The sequence below is a fragment of the Nanorana parkeri genome, unplaced genomic scaffold (genome assembly GCF_000935625.1).
Source record: "Nanorana parkeri isolate BGI_ZX_2015 unplaced genomic scaffold, ASM93562v1 scaffold208, whole genome shotgun sequence".
NCBI classification, from domain to species: Eukaryota; Metazoa; Chordata; class Amphibia; order Anura; family Dicroglossidae; genus Nanorana; species Nanorana parkeri.
The window spans coordinates 1,223,319-1,246,539 of record NW_017306476.1 but is presented as its reverse complement, the minus strand read 5'-3'; the positions used below and the strand labels follow the sequence as shown (position 1 = coordinate 1,246,539).

General features: G+C 41.6%; 1 protein-coding gene across 1 annotated transcript in view; it reads left to right on the top strand.

Moving 5' to 3' along the window:
* Nucleotides 1-23,221, top strand: part of CDKAL1 (CDK5 regulatory subunit associated protein 1 like 1) — a 610,267-nt gene that overhangs the window by 331,484 nt on the left and 255,562 nt on the right. Inside the window, exon 10 of the mRNA XM_018555678.1 lies at nucleotides 10,360-10,505. Within this exon, the coding sequence (XP_018411180.1) occupies nucleotides 10,360-10,505 (146 nt within the window). The remainder of the gene's footprint in view (nucleotides 1-10,359; nucleotides 10,506-23,221) is intronic.

Sequence of the window (23,221 nt, the reverse complement as noted above, 5' to 3'; positions counted from 1 at the left end):
GGGGGGGGTTGCATTCTTTTGTGTGTGTGTGTATTGGGCTCCATTCACACCTGTAAGTTTTGGTGTGATTAAGGGTTTCCGTGTCAAGAATTAGCATTTTCCTGCAGCAGGAATCCCTATTCTGCCATTTATAAGAGGCAGCTGTCACCCTTTCAAGTTAATGATCAGGTGACAGCTGCTGCATATGAACACCTGCACACCGTATGTAATGGTATGTGATACAATTACGTGCAGTTAGAAAACAGTCATTCTCCCTGGATGCAGTGATCGTATATCCAGGGATAGTGATTACATGCAGTTAGGAATCAATCATATCACATTCCATTACATGTGGTGTGCCGGCGTTTACATGCAGCTGCTGTCACCTGATCATTAACTTGAATGGGTGACAGTTGCCACTTGTAAACGCTTGTAACATGCACAGACATTAACACTGGTACCGTGTAGATATAGTTAAATTCTATTTTGAAGCATGGCATTTAGCAAGCGGTCTCCACAGGACTAAAAAAAGTGTCCAGTGGATCCCGAATAAATTGAGTTTGAGACCGATGAGTTTAGACAGATGAGTTGCAAGGTTGTGAATGATGGAGGTGGCAGTAGTAGTAGTAGAAGGTCACATTAATAAGTGAAAACAATGGCTTTCACTTTGTGAAGATTGTTTTGGACAAGCTCAAGGAAGATATGGTGTAACGTGTATCCTTTCCCTTATAAGTACCTGTTTGTGTGTTTTTTGAAAAATCAACTCATAGTAAATCCTTGGAAAAAGGAAGGGGTTAAAGGTCCACATCCCAGCTCAGTATTCGGTATTACACTGTGGCCAGACAGTGAACAGTGACACAGCAGAGGAGAGCAGAACACACACAGACAAAACACTGACAAATCTGTCTCCTAGCACTGCACATTTCACAGTTGTTCTTCATGGGGGATCTGGATTTACAAGATTCAGCACACATTAGATTGTGTAAATTCCACAGTCTTGCAGACATTTCCCGTAGTAGGAAAGGCTTCGCTACCACAAAGACCCTACATGGAAATAGACTGTTCTAGTTAGTTATTTGTTGCTGTTGACGTGTGTACCACTTACAAGAATGGCTAACTGCTGCTGGAAAGGATTGCAGAATTTCTGTCTGTGTAAACCAATGTATTTGTCTTGTATTTCACACACATTTTCACTCTTTAATTTCCTTTAAAAAAACAGTATTTCAGGGCTTACAAAGGGCAAACCTAGGCTATCAATGAAAACAATCTGTGAACTAGTCATGCTATCTAGAAAACAGTACCACTGTGCTAAAGTCCTGGATTACAAGCTAGGATTCTTAGATAACCTACTACGAGGAACTGAGGTGGTCTGATGCGCTACAACAAAACCTGGATAGGAAATAAGTAGTGAGCATGTAGGATAAGCCCCCTGCATTTCTAAACCCAAAAACGAATGTGGTGGCTGCATTAGTTTTCTTTCTTTGGCTTTGTTCCTTAATTTAACCTGGTGATCTAGTCAGTAACACACTTCCTGTCTTAAGGTGGCTTCACTCTATGTAATAGCAATGGAGCCATCCTTGGACAGCAGCTTTGTCAGCTGGTGGAGAGGGTAGTATTCAATTCACTAACAGCTTGTGATGGACTTGGCTAACTACGTAGTAAGTATTATATCATTTATAATACAGATAAAGAAAAATGCTGTTGTATCGTTGTTTGGTTTGGAAAATCCATGAACCTTTCCAGTGCTTTGGTCTGTCACTGGATATGTAAAAGAATTGGCAAGTATGATTTAATAGATAATGAGCAATCAATTGAAATTTTATTTTAACTTTTAGTTAACTAAAATGTCTACTTCTATTTTATTTTGCACTAAACATGAAACGGAAGCTTCCACTGAACAGCTTCCCAGTAGGTCACCATGAGTATATGTAGCTTGAATGCTATTATGCATCCAGTTGTACAATATTTTGGCTATTCAGTGTCTTTCCGTGTAAACAGCGCTTTAAAGTACATTGCAAACAATGCACAGCAAATGTTACTATGATAGCATAAATCTCCATTCAAATGCACACTTACTTATGCTTTGTTAGATGTAGAATTCTTCTTGTCAAGCTAGCTATCTTTAAAAAAGAATTGTATAGTTAAATAAATGGATGATCTGTTCTTTTGTGTGTGTTGCTGTTTTTGGCTACTGTTCAAAGACTTATATCAGATGTTGTTTATTATATGTGCAGTTAGACATGCACAGTATTTCAGCATTTCCACAATAGTTTTTCTTTTCTTTTCTTTTACAGTGTGGTAAATAGAACAAAGCTATACATATCTTACTCTTAAGCTGGTCATACACCTATAGATTTTCTGCGGGTTCTCTATGGTCAGAAGGAAAAAGTACAACACATTCCTCCATCTACGCTAAACTGTGAATGTAATAATCTCTCACTGGGCCAAGCTTCAGTATCTTGCTAGTCGGCCCCACTGGCTGTCAAAATACCTGAACAATCCCTGCATCCAATCAGATTGTTCAGGTATTTTGAGAGCCAGCAGGGCCGACTAGCAAGATACCGAAGCTTGGCACAGCTGGAGATTCCTCCATCCACACAGTTTAGTGTAGATGGAGGAGTCTGTTGCTCTTTTTCCATCTGACCATAGAAAACCTGCAGAAAATCTATAGGTGTATGACCAGCTTAAGAGTAAGATATGTATAGATTTGTTCTATTTACCACACTGTAAAACAAAAGAAAAGAAAAACTATTGTGGAAATACTGTGCTTTAGACTAGAATATCTTGTTGTCTAATTATTTGTGTGTGGTTTTTTTTTACATTTTGTATTTGTGAAAGTATAGTTAGTAGACTAGGGTATTTTATGTTATATGGAAAGTTTTGCGACCTGAGTCCTATCTGTGGCAGCGCTCTTCCGGAGGGGGGGATCTTCTTTCTTTTTCGTTTGGAACTTTACACTGAAAAATGTGTCACAAGCAGAATAAATCCAGTAAATTCCTCTTACAACTGTGTAAACATATACTGCGACATTGCTTTACACAGATCCCATGCGTTCTTATCCAACTTTTAAAACAGCAAACAGTTTTTCTGGCACACTCACAAGCCAGCATGTAAAGAAACTTGTCTCACACTAAGGTTAAAAACAGAGGTTTGGATACACGTCTTCTACAGAAAATGTGAAAGCCGCACCAAGGCACCTCTTATAGTGCGGTCCTAACTCTAAACTATCAGAGTCTCCATCTTGGAGCACATGGAGCAGAAGATAAAATTGGGTGCAGATTTGTCAGAAGGAAGCCCAACCCCCCTTAAATGCACAGAGACGCACAAGGGATCCCGCACATCCCAATGGCAGCTGAGACCCCCCCATGCATCACTACGCCAAATCAGTCAAGCAAAACAGATGACAAACGCACTCCTGACAAACCACCCAATTTTATCTTCGGCTCCATGTCCTCCAAGATGGAGACTGATAGTTTAGAGTTAGGACCGCACTATAAGAGGTGACTCAGCGCGGCTGTGCAGCTTTCACATTTTCTGCAGAAGACATGTATCCAAACCTCTGTTTTTAACCTTAGTGTGAGACAAGTTTTTTTACATGCTGGCTTGTAAGTGTGCCAGAATAACATTTTGCTGTTTTACTGTTAAAAGCCCATTCCGTGTGCCTGCTGTAAAGCTGGTGACGAATTGATGAGTGCGTTTGTCATCTGTTTTGCTTATCCAACTTTTAACACATATTAAAAACAAACAAAAGTGTATACATAAATAAGTTAATAGTGTTTGGACTTTGTGGTCATTCAAGCTCATGTATTCCTAAAATGCCAAATCAGTCCGCAGAAAGTGCTTTAATCGTGCAGACAAACTCTAAATTAAGTGATGGATCATCCGTTTCTTGCACTTAGAGTTTAAAACCAAGTATCTTCACCCACGTGAATCAGCAATAGCTGCCTCTCACCTTATATATAGACCTTTCAAAGAGAAGGTAATAAGCACATTCCCCAATTATAGCGATGAAGGGGTTCTTTTGCACTTAGCAAGTAGACTAGCCGGTTCACAGAGATATGGAAACCAATAATTATTTAATCTAAGAATCCACCCCAAAATCTAAAAAAAATATAGATCATAGCACAGACCATCTTCACAATTTAAATCACTATTTGTTAACAGTACTCACATGCAAAGTATTAAATCAATGGCAAGATCAAAAGTGCTTTAGACAGCCTCCACACAAACAGGCACATCCACAGGATTCTTAGTTCTGCCTCGTGTCCACAAACTCCCCCTGACGTACGTTTAGTCTCCAACAGCTTTGTTGGGGAAGCCCTCGACAAAGTTGTTGGCCTTCAGCTTAATTTTATAGATGCTGAGTCTGACATGGTACAAGCATGCATCAAGTGAAGTAAAAACTCTTACATTCATATACCTTTTCTGGGTCAGAGATTTAGATAATATTGAATGTAGACAACTGGCATCAGGAGAGATTAGCAATGACAGCCTATGTACTCCTCCTTTGACTGGTTTTCCAGTAGAGGTATGAGACATGTAAGTAAACATATGACTTCAGTTTGATTTGGACACAGTTCAAACACTTAAATATGTCCAGATCAGTGTGTTTATTAAAACAAGTAATAATATCATATAGGTTTGCTCAGACTTCAAAGGATAGAGTAAAGAAGTGTATTTAATACTTGATTCATGTGCTTTTTTGGACTTTTGACTTGTTAAATATATCAGTTGTGTTAGGTATTGGTTACCTGACTGTCTGCATTTGTATCAAACAACTTTTCTAATGCACACAGAGTCATTACATTTTAAAAGCCAAGAAGAATATAGCAGCAGTGATGCATACAATAGATTTGCCTAAAGCCAAGATTATCAACTGGAGACATGGTTCATAACTGGAAACATGGTTCATAACTGGAGACATGGTTTATGGCCAAGAGGTAAGGCCCACTATTGGCTGGCTCTCTGCTGATTTTTTTTTTAAACAGCCTGAAGTGTTTTAGGGAAACAGTGTTTGAATAAAGTGCTTTTAACCCATATGTGCTTTGAGGCATTTTGCCCGGTTTCCTGATACAGGAAGTACTCGTGCTAGGCATCGGAGCATTTGTGCGAGTACGTGTACTGCCCAAATACTCGGTATCGACACCGATATCAATACTAGTAGCGGTGCATCCCTACTATTTATATTACACCTGCACTGCCCTCTAAATCAAATCTCATATCAGTGTATATTCCATGTATAATCATAAATTAACTTGTATGTCACAATACATATATTTCTAATGTGAACCGATTTGAAAAATGTGATGGTACAACTTCACTATAGTGCAACCAACATAAATATATAATCAAATATGAAAAATGTATAGTCCTCAAAAATATTCCACTGTATAAAACATGTCTCTATTTTCTCAAGAGTCCACCAACAAAAGTGAAAAACTCATACATTATCCGTGAAACACATGGAGTTCCAGTGCCAAAGTGACTTTAATCTTTCTATAATCAGAATTTTCATGTTAATTCACACCACTGTGCTCCTTAATCCCAAGAATGCACTCATTAAATATATAAGGCTACCCTGTATAGGATAAGCCCGCATGCACTTTATTTCGTATCGCTCAAACTGTGCCTTTCCTCTGCTTCTCATATGGTTTTAGATTAAACAAGCACCTTCAGTCCGCCTCTTTTTGTTTACGATTTTACACTCAAACAGAAGAAATAGATGCTTCCCATTGTGTAGTATTTTCCACAAACTTTATTAAAAGGGTTAAAAAAAAGCACTTACAAACAGCCACGTTCTCTCACACATCTCCTTAAGCTCCACAAAACATCAGAAAACAATCGTATGATACACGGATGCTACTGTTTTGTGGAGCTGCAGGAGATCAGTCACTTTGACACTGCAACTCTATGGGGGAAATTTATCAAAACTGTAGCAGACAGAATCTGGAGCAGTTGGCCGTAGCAACCCATCAGCATCTGCTCCAGTTTTGATAAATCCCCCACTGTGTTTCACGGATAAGGCATGAGGTTTTCACTTTGGTTGGTGGACTCTTGAGAAAATAGGGACATGTTTTATACAGTGGAGGACTATACATTTGTGATATTTAATTATATATTGATGTTGGTTTCACTATAGTTAAGTTGTACTCTCACATTTATTATTTTTAGTCCTAGTTTTAGTCAAAGCCGCTAAAGTATCTGTTTTTAGTGTCTGTTTATGACACAGTTCAAGGGTCCGTAAGCGGGCGTACTGCTATTCTCAAAACTGCCCAACCAGCCAGTGATAAGACACGTAGGACATATCTATACCCCTATGACGTTGTGCCGCTGGAACTGAGACACCACCCCACCATAGGGGAGGGTCAGGAGATAAGCGGGTGATATCCCAGGACCAAATCCTAATTCCACCTATATCTGTAAGCAGTTCCTGTGTACAGGCCATATGAATGCAAGTTCTGAGGACAACGTGTCACCCTGTAAACAAAAAGATATTAGTGCGAACAGGTCTTAATTGCGTGGGGAGGGCAAGTCCTCTGTGGTCAAGGTTATCAGGGTCTTAACTTGAGGGTACAGAGTCTCGAGATTCGTGTCGGCTGTCTTCACTGAAAGTCTACAGGAGAGAGACAAGGTCAGGACCAAGGGTCAGTTAGAGACCGTGTAGATCCGGCAGTCTGCTCATCAGGGGATATGTGTCAGGCCTCCGGATCCATGGAGTGGGCTCTCCGTGACGGTCGTGTTGCAGATCGCTGACGACTTCTGCGACGTCTCAAGGGCCTCCCAGGTCTGGCGGATGAGGATGAAGTAGAATCCACGGAAGGAACCTCCAATCAATCCGGCAGCAGTAGGTCTTCGCATTCCAGAAAGACGTTCAATTCCGGCACCTGGCGAGGGTGAACCAGCTCTTTGATGTTAAAAAAGTGTACTCTGCACAAAACGTCTCTGGGTAGGTTGGTATCAGCCCCCATAGGACCCAAGGACCTGTGTACTCGGTCTAGCTCAATCTGCTCCGTCGGGGGTCTGTCTAGTAAGGAATTAAATATGGCCGTGACCGCCCCTCTCAACTCCGGCCCCCCTGTGGCCTCTGGGATTCCCCGCAACCGCAAGTTGTTGCGGCGGTTACGGTTTTCTGAGTCCTCTAGCCGCAGCTGCATCTGGGCCATATGGGTCTGTTGGTGTAGAACGGAGGCCTCCAGGCATGCCACCTTGTTCTCCAGGGTCTTATCTGCATCCTCCAGCACCTCCAGTCTCCTCTCATTCCGCTCCACCCCCGCACGTACCTCCGCCAGGTCTGATCCGAGTGATAACGCCAGCTGATCGATCATCCCCTGCATGTCGGCCCGCGTCGGGAGAGCTGCTAGGAGACACCGGAGCTCTGGGTCTACTCCTAGGCCCGGGCGGCCTAGCGGGGAGACGGGCGCCCACGTCCGCGGTGAGGGGACACCCGATCCCGTGCCAGGTGAGGAGAAGGTCGGGGATGGCGGCTGGAGTGGAAGCATTGCCTCGTCTGAGATGCCGGAGGCGTCATGAGGAGAGGTTCGGGTATGTCCCGTCGGGGTGGAGTGTGCGTGTGTCCCGGGCTGCGCACGCGGCTTAGGCCTCGAGTCCTGGGGGGACACATAAGCTTCCATCCTGGACTGCTTTTTTTGGCTCATGGGGGCACAGGGTGTCTTCAGTGCCTTCCCGGTCCGCTTCATGGGTTAGTGGGGTGGGAGGGAGGAAGATCCACTGAAAAAATATCTCCCGGGTCTGCAGAGCTCTGGCAATTAGCTGCTGCTCGGCGCCATGTCCAGGCCACGCCCCCTCACATTAGAAATATTTGTTTTGTGATATATAAATTAAGCTATGGTTATATATGAAATATACACTAATCTGAGAATTGACTTGGAGTGGAGGGCAGGTGTAATACAAATAGTAAAGTGATCTTGGTTGCATAACTTAATATAACTGTTACCCAAATTACTTTACATTAGTTTAAGTTATGATCCGCTATATAAGCGTTCACACTTACAAGTATATGGTTCTGAGATTTTTTTAGCTCAACATACTATACATTTATTGGTATGTAGTTTTAAGACTTAAATACTGTGAACCAACAATCTAAGTACAAAACACAAATAAAAGATTTAAGCATGCAAAATACACAGACATTGATAGATATGAGACAAACAATAGAAATACATTCTCCCTTTGCTGATCAGGATGCACTGGGAGCCATCGATTGGTGGCCTGCCAATGCTTAATTTAATCAGATTAGAATTCTTCTATGGAGATTGGATATTTCTTAATACCCTTTTTGGAACCTCCAAACCCTTTCTATGCAAATTGTTAATTGCATTAAGGTATTCAGCTTCTATGGCGGAAAAATTCCATGTGCTCAGGTGTCCAGAGGCTAACCCCAGGTCATGATTTTATCTAAACCAGGGAGGACAATCTAGTATTTTACTACCTGCAAGTATCCTTTGAAGCCCATGGCCAGAGACAAAAGAGCATATGCAACTATTGTGAAGAAAAGGGGTCTTGGCTCCAAAGTGTTCATGGATCTTATTGTCTTGACCTTTCACCATTAACAGGCTACGCTTCCCATGTAAACAATTCCTCAGGGCAGTAAAAACTATTTTTTCCTTACTCCATTCCATCACCCAGCATAGAATATGTTTCATTATAAAAAATATATACATATGTTCATGGATATTTGATATAAACCTCATAAAGTAGCAATAACATATACACTTCTGGAAGCAGAAGTGGAGAAATAAATACAACGGTACAGGCCAGATTAAAGCCAACACCATGCCGTGCAGTGCAGGTGTAATATAATTTGTTTTGATTCTGTTAGCATTGCAGCTTATGGTTAGGAACACAAGGGGAAATTTAAGCACAGTTAAAAGGATAAATTAAGATCACTTTACTGACAGTGCTGCCAGGGAGGCACATATTATGTGCCTTCAGTTCATGCAATGAGAGGTCTGCAGTCCTTCAGAGGTTAGGCAGTAAGGTATGTAGCTCAATACTCCAGGAAAGTCTATAGTTCACAACAGAGTCACTGAAATAGAAGCTCATCTTGCCTTTTTTTTTCATGCAAACAAACAGTAGGTCCTGCAACCTGTTAGAACCTTACTTAAGCCCAACTTTAGGCTAAGTTGTGATGTTTGAAGATGATGCTGCAGCTTTAGAGATCAGTGAGGGTTTGTTTCAAAACTCTTTACTTAACAATATGTAATCTATGTACATGGTATGGGCACAGGTGCACTTTAAAAATATATAAACGTTGATGACATATTTTGGACAGGTGGGGACAGCTTGGTGTTTATGGCCTTGTCACCTGCTATTATGCTGTTTAAAGGGATTTTCCATTTATACAATGGTAACAGTAGTAAAAACAAAAAAGGATTCCCCTTCTACCCCAATTCTGATGATATGATTTGTAGATATCATGATTAGGTCTGTATGTCCCTATACACTGAGTGGACAGATTATTATGACAACCTGACGCTTGTAGGCAAATTAGCTATAATTTAGCGCTGACGTTGGTAGAGGGCCTGACCATTATAAATAGGGAAGCAGGTTGTTTACCACGCCAGTAGAAGTGATTTTTTTCTGAAGATATGGGTAAACAACGCGATTTAACAGCCTTTGAACGTGGGATGATTGTTGGCGCTCGGAGCCATGGAGCGAGTATCCGCAAAACAGCAGAATCCGTTAAATGTTCAAGAGGGGCTCATTGTTAAAGTGTTTAAAGACTGGACTGTCAGCCGAAAATCTGGGTCTGAGCGTGCGAATTGTGGCCGTCAGCGACTAGTCAATGTTAGGGCAGAACGGAGAGTGGCAAGACTGGTACAAGACAACAGAAGGGCAAGAGTGCAGTGTCAGATTCCTCGCATCACCTTTCAACATCTCGTGGAGTCACGAGGCGGCCCAACGAAGTCATCTTGTGGAGTCATCTCGTGGCCCAACGAAGTACTGATGGGGTGGTCATAATAATCTGGTCACTCAGTGTATGTTTCACCAACACTAGATTAAATTTGGAATGGTGTCCAGATTTTGTAAAATCGTGTCAGTACTAATGAGGAATGAATAGAGTGAAGGTGTACCGATACATAGTGCATAGTAACCGGAGAAGTTTGTTTTTGTTTTCCCCCTTATGTGATTTCAGTAACTCTGAAATATGATTGGCAGCTATGGATTACTGTACCTTGTATTACATTATCTTAATGCTGCATTATTAATTTGTACAAATCAGTGGCACGTCAAAATGTTCATCAAAATTAAGGTTGAAGGAAGCCAATGCATTGACTTTGTTTGCTTTTATTTGTACCAGTTATATATTTTTTTTACTTATGCGCTCAGTTAGTAACTGTAGACTTTTTTCTCTTTCAGGAAATGGCAAAGATTTTAAACCATCCTCGTGTGTACGCGTTTCTGCACATCCCCATACAATCGGCTTCAGACAGTGTGCTTATGGATATGAAGAGAGAATACTGCATAGCAGACTTCAAAAGAGTTGTGGATTTCTTAAAGGAGAGGTATGTGTACTTGTGTGCAGAGCGAAATTAGCAGTGCTTTCTTCTTCAACATCTGAAAGGTAGCATATTCCTATCACTGTAGAGGTGAAAAAGCATCATCAAAGTTCCTAAATTCTTGGGAATAAAGCATTCATGTGGTTTTCATATTCTTCAGAACAACTTTCATCCCTGGGAGGCATACATTTTACTAGTTTACATTTTTTTTTCATTTTTATTCTTCTTGTTCACATAACGCAAGATAAGAGAGTTTGAATAAAGATATGTGCAAGTAGACTCTATCCTGATCATGTGTTCTTGTAGAAATAAAAAGCTTTGCTGAAGAGCCCTGGAAGAATAAGAGTTTAATAGAGCGGTGACAGTTTTGTGCAGTGTTCCTAGGAGAAGGATTGTCCCCAGAGCTGGAGAGGTGACAGACATGGCAATGTAATAAATACGTCACTTTATGAACTGTCATATCTCAGCTCTATCTGAGTCTACAAGACTGATGTGTCAGCATGCTGAGGTCTGCAGTGCTAGTGTGTGTATCTCTGAGGGCAAAATGTGGTAATGCAATTACTGTGTGACGTTATCTAAGCTATGTTTAAATACATTTAGATTGTTGCAAATGTCATTGTGGCTATATTACTATAGCTTCACATTAGCCAGATGTTTTCCTTGTGTTAAATATCATAAGTCAGTTATTTAATAGGACATTAAACATTGTTCTTCCTTTGTCATTTTGGAATCCACAAGTGCACATCTTGTACAGTGTCAGACTTCAGTCTGCAGGATTTTTTATTTATTTACACCATTCTTACTTTAAAACATCAGGAATACAATTAAACTTTTTTTGTGTTTTAGTCATAGAGTTGAAGAACGTCTAGTAAAATGTGGTTCATTCTGTTTATTAATTCTAGACTCTCATCTTTCCTTCAATAATAAATAACGCTCTGGGTTTCCTCAATACCATAACTGAAGGACAAGACATCATAATTTGCTAATGCCAGATATGTCATTCCTATTCCTGTCAGTTCTAATTGTTCTGCTTTTCTATTCATTGTAAGAAAATCACAGATTAGACACAAGATTCTACCCTGACAGAAACCAGTCCTTAACGCAGATGGGTTTTAACTTAAATTTTAGACACCAGCTCTTACTACACTTGTTGGGGCACCAGTAATAATATTGTCTATTCATTGCTAGACTTCTGTAAATATTCAACTGTGTGATACAACAATATTTCTTTCTCAGTCATGAGGGGACACATGATTCAGTTCACCAGCTGTAGTGTTGCACACTACACACTCAGTTCCCCCCTTTTCAGCTTGAGGTAGTTCTTTTTGGCATTATTCCTATTTGCAAGTGACACATGTTTTTCATGTCCTTCTGCCACCTACAGTGGCGTAGTCACCTCTGGCCATTAAACCTTTCCCACTGCCAGCAGCTGGTTTGTGAATAGCCAAGGTTTCTTGGCGCCTTGAATGGAGTTGTCTGAGTGTAGTGATAAATCAGATCCCTAGGGCAGTTTCATTGCATCTCTCTCCAGCTCACAACCTGCTAACATTTCCAGGGTTGCCTGCACTGTCCCTCCTCAGGAACCTAGGTAAAGAGACGTCACTAGCACTCCAACATAAATACAAGTCAATATTTATTGACTACAAAGTGTCACATAATCACAGGCGACGTTTTGGAACCGCATGGTTCCTTCCTCAGACAAAACTCTCTGTGGAAAGAATCCTAACCTTTCTGAAATCATGTTTGTAGCAAACCGTGTAGTACCTCTGGCCAGGTTCGGAAAAACAAATGGATCAAAGATCCATTTCGCCCAACCTGATTGTGCCGGATTGAGAGTAATATGATGTAAACGAACACATGTCTGTTTACATCCGATTCCCCATAGACTGACATGTGGTTCGGCAGTTACAGTTCTTTCCTCCATCGCAAGATGGAGAACATAACTGTACGGACATGGATGTCACAGCAGTGACACCCGCCATGCACTGCTCTGATCAGGAGCGGATCTATGCACAGATCCCCTCCTGAACAGCCTGTGTGAAAGCAGTTTTAGGCTACCCAGATTTTTTACTGTTATGTTATGTGGGGCTGTTACTGTTGCCCACCCCTCAATTGGGCTGCTTTTGTAAGTCCTAATTGTCCCTGAGTAAATTAATCCTGTATGCATTAATAAATGAATGCCAGTCTACAGTGCATCCTGTAGGCATTTGTTTAATTCATCTGCCTAAATAAATGGATCTCATGTCCCCTTAATTAGTTGTTGGGTTTGTTTTTTGTTTTTGTTTTTTGGGGGGTGGGGGGGTGCAATTTGTTTTAATTAAAGAAGGGGGGATGCAGATAAGCTATAATACACCCCAGTTCTTTGCAACTGCCCCCTCCTACCACCAAGACTCTTATGTATGCTTCTGCAGCAAGGTGTGATTCAGTCCTTTTGCTGCATGTTCCATTATATGAAACAAGGACATTCCGACAGTTGGTCATACTCCAGTTTACTAGCCACAACACTTAGGAGGTGCTGGGAACTCTGGTTCACATTACCTGAGGGATATAGCATATCACTGGTTGACCTAGTGTCAACCCAAAATTCATTTTTGTTTTTGGTTAACTAAACCTTCCAAATGTAACATAAATGCCATTTAAAATTAAAGCAGCACATACAATTACTTTCTGCCTTTGCTTAGACTTCCACGTTTATTCCGCTCTCATAGAACCTTGTGGTTGCTTACTCTAACCTTGTATGCCACTTTGAATTGTGAGAGAACAGTGCAGAATGTTTGTCTGCTCTCCTGTCATCAGTGAATTCTGTCATCTGAATACGCTCTTTCCTCAGCTATACTATACTTGTTCTTCATCGAGGCCAACTACATCATTCAGGGTAAATACACTTTCCATGCCTAGGACACATGCCAAATGTTTTGCAGTCAAGAACTGAAGATAAGAATACAAATCAGTACATCTTTACCCATTAATGACAGATTGTTTAGTTATTCCCTTTGAATTCCTAAAAGCCAAAGTGAGAACATGGTAAAATGTCAAAAAAAGATGAACCTTTACTGCTCTGACAAGGGTGCAGCTAACTCTTGCACTGCATTTGTATTAAATGGAACCTGTCCGGACAGCTTTTTACTGTCAGATTTTCTTAAAGTTTTTTTTTTTTTTTTTTAAAGTCTGAAGGCTGTCATTGCCCAATCAAGGGTATGGATCAAGTGTTCATGTAGGGCACACATTGCAACATCAGGCACACTTTTGTATCTGCCATGAAACTAACATCTCATCGGGAAGTTGGGCAGTGCTTCAAGCAGTACAATAGAGTTCAGGCTTTGCTTGTTAAGGTTACCATAAACAATTGCATCTATAATGCATTCTTTGATTAGCATGCCACCCCCCATTTAACATAGTTTTATTACTTGTTGATCCATTTTATTCCACTTCTTCTAAAAGGCCAAGTCGTCCAACAAAAGTGCCAATTTTAAGCTCACCACACACCCTACAATCTGATTGTACAATCTTCTTTAGATCTACCTACAACTATGTAGTGCAAGGTCCTGCCTTGTCACAGTTCAGCTGCAGACTTGCAGCTAAGCTGTTACTTGTAGTTCTACAAGGATATACATACCTCTTACCCCTGGTTCTGCAGACATGTAGGGCTGTGCTGGTGTTTGTAGTCCTCCAGACATGCGCTCTAAACCTGACTCACACTTGCACCTGTCTGCACGCTTTAGGCGTCGGCCGACATCTCCTGCTGTTTCTTATGCAGCTTCTCTGCCAATCAGTGCAGTCTGCGTGTAGCCAATCCTGTAGATCCTCTCTCTTCCTGTCTCTATTTAAACTCAGGGCAGCGAACGGCTCGCGGCCTGAGCAACGCTTTCCTAAGCTAGTTGCCAAGTCCCCCATTTGTGATTTACCCTGAATTCCTGGAAGTTTTCCTGTGTACCGAACATTTGGCTTGTCCTTGGAAATCCCTGTCTACTGGCTGTCCTGTGCTTCCCTTTTGTCTTTGGAAATCCCTGTCTACTGGCTGTCCTGTGCTTCCCTTGTGTCCTTGGAAATCCCTGTCTACTGGCTGTCCTGTGCTTCCCTTTTGTCCTTGGAAATCCCTGTCTACTGGCTGTCCTGTGCTTCCCTTTTGTCCTTGGAAATCCCTGTCTACCGGCTGTCCTGTGCTTCCCTTTTGTCCTTGGAAATCACTGTCTACCGGCTGCCCTGTGCTTCCCTTTTGTCCTTGGAAATCCATGTCTACTGGCTGCCCTCTGCTTCCCTTTTGCCCTTGGAAATCCCTGTCTACCGGCTGGCCTGTGCTTCCTTTTTGTCCTTGGAAATCCCTGTCTACCGGCTGCCCTGTGCTTCCCTTTTGTCGTTGGAAATCCCTGTCTGCCGGCTGCCCTCTGCTTCCCTTTTGTCCTTGGAAATCCCTGTTTACCGGCTGCCCTGTGCTTCCTTTTTGTCCTTGGAAATCCCTGTCTACCGGCTGCCCTGTGCTTCCCTTTTGTCCTTGGAAATCCCTGTCTACAGGCTGCCCTCTGCTTCCCTTTTGTCCTTGGAAATTCTTGTCTAAAGTCTACGCTGTACTTCGCTTGGTCCCTGGAAGTCTTCAGCCTATCCCTAACCTTTGATTTGTACCCTGTACCTGTTAGGTGAGTTGGGTGGACCTAGGGATTGTGACTTGGGGTCAGCACGCAGCCAAACCCATCTCCACCATCATGAGCTCTGGCGAATACCGGCTGCCTCTTGGATTCCACATCCTGGGGAACCCCTGCCACCTACTCATCATTGCAGCACCCTGCCTTGTATTTGAACTTCCAGCTTTAGCTGACTTCTACTGCCTCATTCAGTTCCTCTGCTTGTACTCCAGCTCTGGGAGTCGTCAGCCTACACTGCTTGGACCCTTTTCTCTGAGGGTCCGTGCCAGTGTAGTGGAAAGGGTCCACATACCGGACTCCAGTTCATACCCGTGAGTCCCAATCCATGACATGCCTGAATGGATACAGATTAATTGGATAGATCAGATAGGTTATTATAATACATAGTTCTGGTACATCTAAAGTTGATTGTACAGAGTCTGTATGGTCAGATTGTATTGTGATCCTAATTTGGGACAAACCATGCAGCACTGACAGGGCTGCTTACAATGGTCAGCTTTGAAACCAACAATGATGTAACTGCTTAATAAGTGCTAGCTGTTGTCACCTAACTCCAACACTGTATTTAACTTTCATCCCACGCTTCTGTGTGCAGTACAAACTTAGTTACAGACTTTGATAGCTTAATCCTTTCATTCACAACCATGCTCTGCAAAGGACATGGGTTCTTGGTTGACAGCTCTTAATTTCCCAACACAGAACAAGGCTCATCTTCCAGTCATTGTGCTTGTGCTGATTCACGTGATAGCATGCCCCCTCCCACTGTATTGCATGGGATACCAATCATACACTGTGGGAGGTGGGTGGCTGAGCTGTGAAAAATAATATGAAATGAGACTTATTTAACCCCTTAGTGACAGCTTTAGATTCATTTATTTTTTCGCTTCTGGGGACTGGAGCAAATTTGGTATTTTTGCTATGTGTTTGTTTCCCTTCACGGACCATAGCTCATTGTACTGAATGATGGGATTATCCAGTCACCGGTTGTTAACGAACTGAACGATGGTGATGGGATAATCCAGTCATCGGTCAAGAAGAGGTTAAAGCTGAAGTTTAGTAATTATTTTTTGGGGGGGTGACACAGTAACAAACATATTAGATTTCCATAATAGTGTGTATCTCCTTAACTTCCACCACTTTTAAAAATCTTTCCCTCACAGCCAGATATTACACTCGGACACTGTAAGAATATTACAAATTTTTAAATGCATAATAAGTGTTTTAGAAAGTGCATCACAGTCATTGAGAATTGCATGGACAATGGATTTGGGCTTCCTGTACCACTAGAACCAGCAAATCAGTGGCATTTGAGGGTGCCCCAGAGAGCTTTGGGGGCATTCTGACACCTTTTGGTGCCTGCTTTATGTTGATTATTTTTTTACAAATGTTCTTTTAGATAAATGCTTGAAAGACAGCATTGCTCTTCTAATGTAGGAAATTTGCTGAAATACTAACATATAAAGCTTACTCTCCCAATCTGCAGATAATTTGTTATGTGTCTGCTATTTTTGGTGTTTGCAAGGATTACAAAATATCTATAGAGCACCATCTGTTTTCTTTTTTGTTGTAGTGAAGTATATACAAAAGTTTGAAATGCATCATTGGTATTTTCAACACCAGCTTTAAAATCAATACATGCTATTCAGTAATATTTGCCATAATTATCACATACTTCTAATATGTTTTTTTGGGGGGTATATGTGATTTCAAAATAACTGTCTTGTGTGTGTATTACAATTTCAATGGTGTTATATTTACCAAATATGGTTATATATTACGGTTAGTGGTTTATCTTTAAGCAAAGCCAACCATACAACCAAAGTTTCAACCTTGTAGGAGTTCCCTGGGTTCTCATTACATACACTCACATCCTCTATTTAACAATGTGTATTAGGCTGAGTTCACAGCGAGGCGTATCAAATATGTGCGTTTGTCGCTAAAGAACTGTGCGACAAACGCGCGTTTCCGCGGGCTTCCTTTGTTTTCCTCTAATAATCCAGATCAAACAAATATACATTGCATAGTAAATAATGTCTTTACATTTTTCGCCCAAACACAACCATCATGTTTCTGAACAGTTGGCTCCAGCTCACACTGTAAACTTCCTTTACAGTACACAAATACAAAGGATAGTGTAATCTCCATCTGCTGTAAATCTACTAGCTTGGAGAAGAAAAGAGAGGCAGGAGAATAACTTCTGTCTCTGTGTGTTTTTTACTAGCACACACAAGAGTGGTTCCATAGGACCCTGCAAATGAAAGGAGACGCCCTAAAACAGGATATTAGGGCCAGTGCTCAGGGGACCAGCTGATTCAGCAGAAAATTAAAACTTTTAAACATCAAGACACGCCATCCATTGTAAGTGATTACATCAGCATTTGAAATAGCTTTAAGAATAATAAGACTTTTAATATCACTTTAAACCTTGGTATAAGCTTGCTATTTGGACAGTGTAGGTGAAGCAGCACACTAGTTAGTTATTGCGCTTCTGGCTTTTTGCTGTGCTGGGGAACACAGTAAGTTAACGGAAAAACAAGTACTTACCGTATACTAAATGCGCTCGAAAGTGCATTTTAACCTTTTCGCTGCCAAGGACGTACGGCGTACGGAGCTACAAAAGTGCTTCCAGCTGGCCAGCTCAGTATGCCGTACGGACCTGGCATTTACAGTTCTACTATAAGCTGATGGTCGCTTTAGCGACCATCAGCTTATAGTAGAACTGTTCAGCAGACTGTCCCCTTTAAATTAATAGCTGTCATCAGCGGCTCACAAGCCGCTGATGACAGCTATTTTCAAAAATACCGGGCATCACAGCCTTCAACTTTGTGTAGTTAAAGAGTTATTAAACCCTCCGGTGTTGTTTTTTTTTTTGCTTTTATCTACTGCTAGCAAGCAGTAGAAATATGCAAAAACTTTTTTTTTTAAAGCCACGCGCTCCCTTCCGAACATCTGAAGAGTCTCCGGCGGGCCGCAAAGGATCTTGGGGCGGGCACATGCGCATTTCAGATGTTCGGCCAGGAGACAAGGAGGGACACAAGATTAGTCTATGGAGCAGCGTGCATCCGCACAGACCCCGTGGAACATCAGAGAAGAGCAGGACAGAGGAGTCACTGCTGGATCGGAGACCCGCACCAGCGCTGGAGGGACAGCTGAAAAGGACAGTATGGAAGAAGATGATCGAAATAGCCTTCAGGGTACGCTCACACCATATGCAGTGCGTTCCGGACCAATTCTGGCCGGAACACACTGCGGCCAGGTCACTTTTTTGTGGGGCAGGAGGGGGCATGGCAGACCATTGAAGTGAATGGCACTGTAGCCATGCCCGCTGGCCGCAATGCGCTCGCTCGCACGGGATTGCAGGACACATTGTGCCTGCGGTTAGATCCGGTGCTGTGTAATCAAAATAGTGCTTGCAGCATTTTGATCGCACCGGACCGCAGGCACAATGTGCCCTGTGATCCCCTGCAGGCGATCACATTGCGGCCGGAGGGCAGGGCAACAGTGCCATTCACTTCAATGGCCCGCCACGCCCCCTCCTGCCCCACTAAAAAGGGAGCTGGCCGCAATGTGAGACAGTGCGTTCTGGCCAGAATCGGGCCGGAACACGCTGCAACTGGTGTGAATGGACCTTTAGATGTCACATTAAGCTTTAAAAAGTAAAATTCAATGGAATCTGGTTCCTACAGGTAACCGCTCAATGCTTGTTTCATTAATTTGTACCACTGCACAGCCTGCATTTGTACAGATATAAAGTCCACTGTCGCCATGACGTTTTCTAGTTGTTATGGCTAGTGGCAGGCAGAAAAGGAACACTGTCATGAGGATATATAATCATTTGGGTATTCTGTACAGACTAGTTGAGTGAATGTTTTTGAAAAAGAGCTAACTGTTTCCAAATCCAAGAAAGAATCATGTTATATAATTCAGAAACATTGACACATGCTTTACAAGGAGAACTATGAGGTGAATGCTTTTCACTCACCTCATAGTTCTAGCCGACCTGTGACAATGAGACTGTCACAGGTCGGCTCAGTAGATCGCGAAGTGAGCGAACACATATCGGTGTTCGCTCACTTCTCGATCCTGTCACGGCTCTCTGCCGTGACAGGGGAGGGGCTGGATTCCCCCCCTTCTCGCTCCGATCCGCCAGCGCTGACTGGTGGAACGGACGGGGGAGGGGGCCGGTACAGCTGGCTTTGCCTCTAGATAGGCAGAGCCAGCTGCCACTCACGCAGCTGGTTGGATCTCGATGTCGGGATCCGCTCCGCCTGCGGCTTCTCAGTATACCGCGCGCTGTAGCTCGCGGTATACTGAGCTTAGGGTAACGGGAGGACACTAGTTTGTGTCCTCCCGTTACCCTAAGGAGAACTTTGGGGAAAAGCCCTGACCCCATAGTTCTCCTTTTAAGTTATGCATTTTGACAGCCTTATGCATCTGTTTGACAGCCAGCACAAACCAACAGTTACCGTTAGCAATACAATCTCAAAGATACATTGCTCACATAATCCTAATGAACAGTAAAAATCAAACAAAAACACAATGAATAATAATATGATTTAAAATATTTTCTTTATACTAAGATCAGTATTGTGACAGTTGTGTTTGTATCACTCTGTTATCAGAAACTTGATGTTAATTTATGTAATAGCATTGCAACAAATGTTATAGATTCTGATGCATCATCACTTAGGAGACACAGTGGGGTTTTTATAACTTATTAGATGTTTCACCTCTTGTGAGTTATTACCTTACTCCTTTCGCTCACTTATCAGCCATGATACAAATGATACTCTCTGTTTACTATTACACATCATCTGTCAATGTACCTGTTTCTCATCTATCTCTTGGTCTGTCTACTTAACTTATCTAAGTGTTTACATATCATGGTGCCAGGCTGTGAGCTAATCTTTATAAAGATATCCAATCGGTAAATTAATGCTTTGTACAGCAAAATGCACCATGATGTAAGATGCTTTGAACACTGATTAATTACATAGTCCATAAGCAAAATACATTTCACTAATATCATGTGGGAATTGAGGAATACGTGTAAAATTGGAACAACTTAAGTATTCTTTAAATATTGTGTGTAGTTTTCCTGTCTACTGAATGTGGATACGTACCTTGGTCTGTCAGCCAGGGATTATGCCAAAAAATCTAAGTGAAAACACTACGAGCAACATGCTGCTGATTTCAAGTTCCACAGAGTACAGAAAGGTTAGTAAGTACATTACTCTGAGCATATAAAGGGAAAGTACAAACATTAGAGGTTGCAGTCAGTGTAAATTGTATGCAAGAAAGATCTATAAATCCAGAAATAAAGGCAGTTCAGATTATATGGCAATCCTGACTTCTTGAAAAAGTTGAGTAGGGTCTTACTACTTTCTAAAGTTAATTTGTGGCCAGGGTATGAGAATTCCAGCATTTGCATATTCTAAACAAGCTGTTAATGATAGCATCTGCTATGTGTTTACATTTGGGTTTGGAAGGCTGCCAATTCAAGGCTGGAATGGGGGTGCAGGGGCATATTTTGTGTCTCTAATGCAGTAAAACTAATGCACCTTTACCAGGCTTTTTAAGGTTGTACACTCAATCCTATAATACGCAAATTCCTGTGTGCATGTTTGGGAGATAAGGCCCAGCCAATCAAGATTGCCAGAAATCCTTAACCTGGAAAAAGGCTGGGTGAAGATTTTAGAAGGTAAGTTACCAGCACTAATTTACTCAAGATGCACGCTTTGTCTTTTTTTTATTTTTATTGTAAATATTTTACATACTGTAGGTCATCAACAACCAAGTTTATGGCCATGGGTACCTTCAAGATGCTTTATTCAAGGCAACACTATGTGCTTCCTATGTCTGCAAACAGCAATTGTTTTCTCTAAATATGCCAATATTGCTCAATATAATTTTGCAGATTTACTTTGAGTGGGGAAATAATTAGGGCTGCGGAAATTAACAATTAATCCTTTGATTAATCGTTAATTTTTTTGATCGATCAAAATTATTTTGATCGATCAAAGTTCTTTTGATCCATACTCGCCTCTCCGCCGCCTTCCGGGTCTTCCGTCGATGTTTGCATGTGAGATTAATAACGTGCTGGATTAGTGTGATACTAGTTCATTCTATTACTTCATTGCTGTGCTGTGTGTGTATAGGCCAATGTAGTTGGATCTGTATGTGCGTTATAATTAATCGAAATTAATCGATTTAAAAAAATTTGATTAATCGAACAGGAAAATTTTAATGATTACCAGCCCTAGAAATAATATTGTTGCAGTTTAACATCCTTTTTAAAAAAAACAGATATTCTGTAAAAAGATGCAGCCGTTAGATTTATCTAAACACATTTTTATAAGCGAGTGCGGGGTATAAAGTTTAGTTTTAAGTACATTGGAAATTGTTGTTTACCTAATACTATATCACATTTTAACTTTCAAACCACAGCATTTTGTGGCTTCACTAACTGTGCTAGTGAGAACTGGATTGTGGTATATGAGAGAGATGGGTTGTGGGCTTGAACTTCAAGAAGTATTTCGAAGTAGTGCCATTCAAAAGCCCACGTGTGTATTTTAAGGACACTGACTGCTTTTTTTTGGTAAACATTATTTTAAAATACCTTGTATATATAAGTATTAAGTGACAAGAACAACATCTACAGAAAAAAACAAACAACTGAATAGTATACAAAGGGCAAGTTTAGAATGCAGAAGAAACACTTGTTTTGCATGAGGAATAACCTTCACAAACTTGCATGCTCCCGCTGACTTTATTTTTCATGTTAACCATGTCTATAGTGCAATCACTTGTTAAACATCTTTGTTGAATGTTGACCAAAAATATGTCAGCAAGAATGCCAAGAACAGTATTTTTTGTTCTTATTTTATGTTGTAAAGATTTGTAATAAGTAAAAACTGCAGAGAAAGATCTATACTTACAAACTCTTGAGTTGAAGGTAACACACATAGAATGGGCCTTTCTGAACATCAGGAATGGATAGCCTACTAAAACACAAATGGAAGAATCTGAAGCCATGTCTTCATTTAGGCTTTGCAGATGCCTGCATGACGTAAAATGAACCTGCTGTTCCAACGTCTCTGCTGTATATGTTTTGCAGTAAGCCCAAATTTGTAATGCATTTTGTGCACAAAAATGTCCTAATGGACCTACTGAACACTGCATGTTGTATTTCAATTCATGGATTGTGTGTGTGTGTGTGTGTGTGTGTGTGTGTGTGTGTGTGTGTGTGTGTGTGTGTGTGTGTAACATACACTTTAAGTTCTATAAAGTTCCTGTAGCCATAAAGAATGATGTGCAACCAACAAAGGCAGTATGTGAGCCACTAATACTGCCAGGTGCACTAATATCAGAAAATTAATTTTAATCTGAATGTTGAAATGCATTATAGCCACATTGTCACCTACCATCTAACTGGGTCAGCAGGAGGGCAGTTGGGCAAATGCATCCTATAACTTGACTATGCAGCTTCATATAATCCCACTTCCTGCATCACAGATTACATTCAAATCTTTTATAGCGTATCTTCTCAGAAGCTGCACACAGCGTGCCGGTTTAAGTAGTAACCAGCACACGCTTTATGCAGCTTCTAACAGCGTGGGAGACGGGAGGCTGCGCTTGCCGGTGGATCCCGGGATCAGGTGAGTATTAAAAAGAAAAAAAATTGGTTTATTTTATGTTCCCGGAGACATAATTTGTCAGGTGACGGTCTCCTCAATCCGGGGACTGTCCCCAGAAATCGAGGATGAATGTAGGGCTGCAACAACTAATCAACTAAGTCGATTATAATCGATGATTGAAAAAGTTGTCAACATTTTCAATCATCGATTAGTCGGCTTTCGATTAGTTGGCCCTGTTCATGGCTTCACACACACTGTGTGCCGCACCTCCTCACGCTTGCCACTGTAAGACCTGTCCGCCCACATCCACACACCACACCTCCTCCCCGCCTCACGCTTGTTGCTGCCAGACCCGTCCGCCCACATCCACGCTCCACACGCTGCACCTCCTCCCCGCCTCAAGCTTGCCCCTGCCAGACCTGCCCGCCCACATCCACGCTCCACA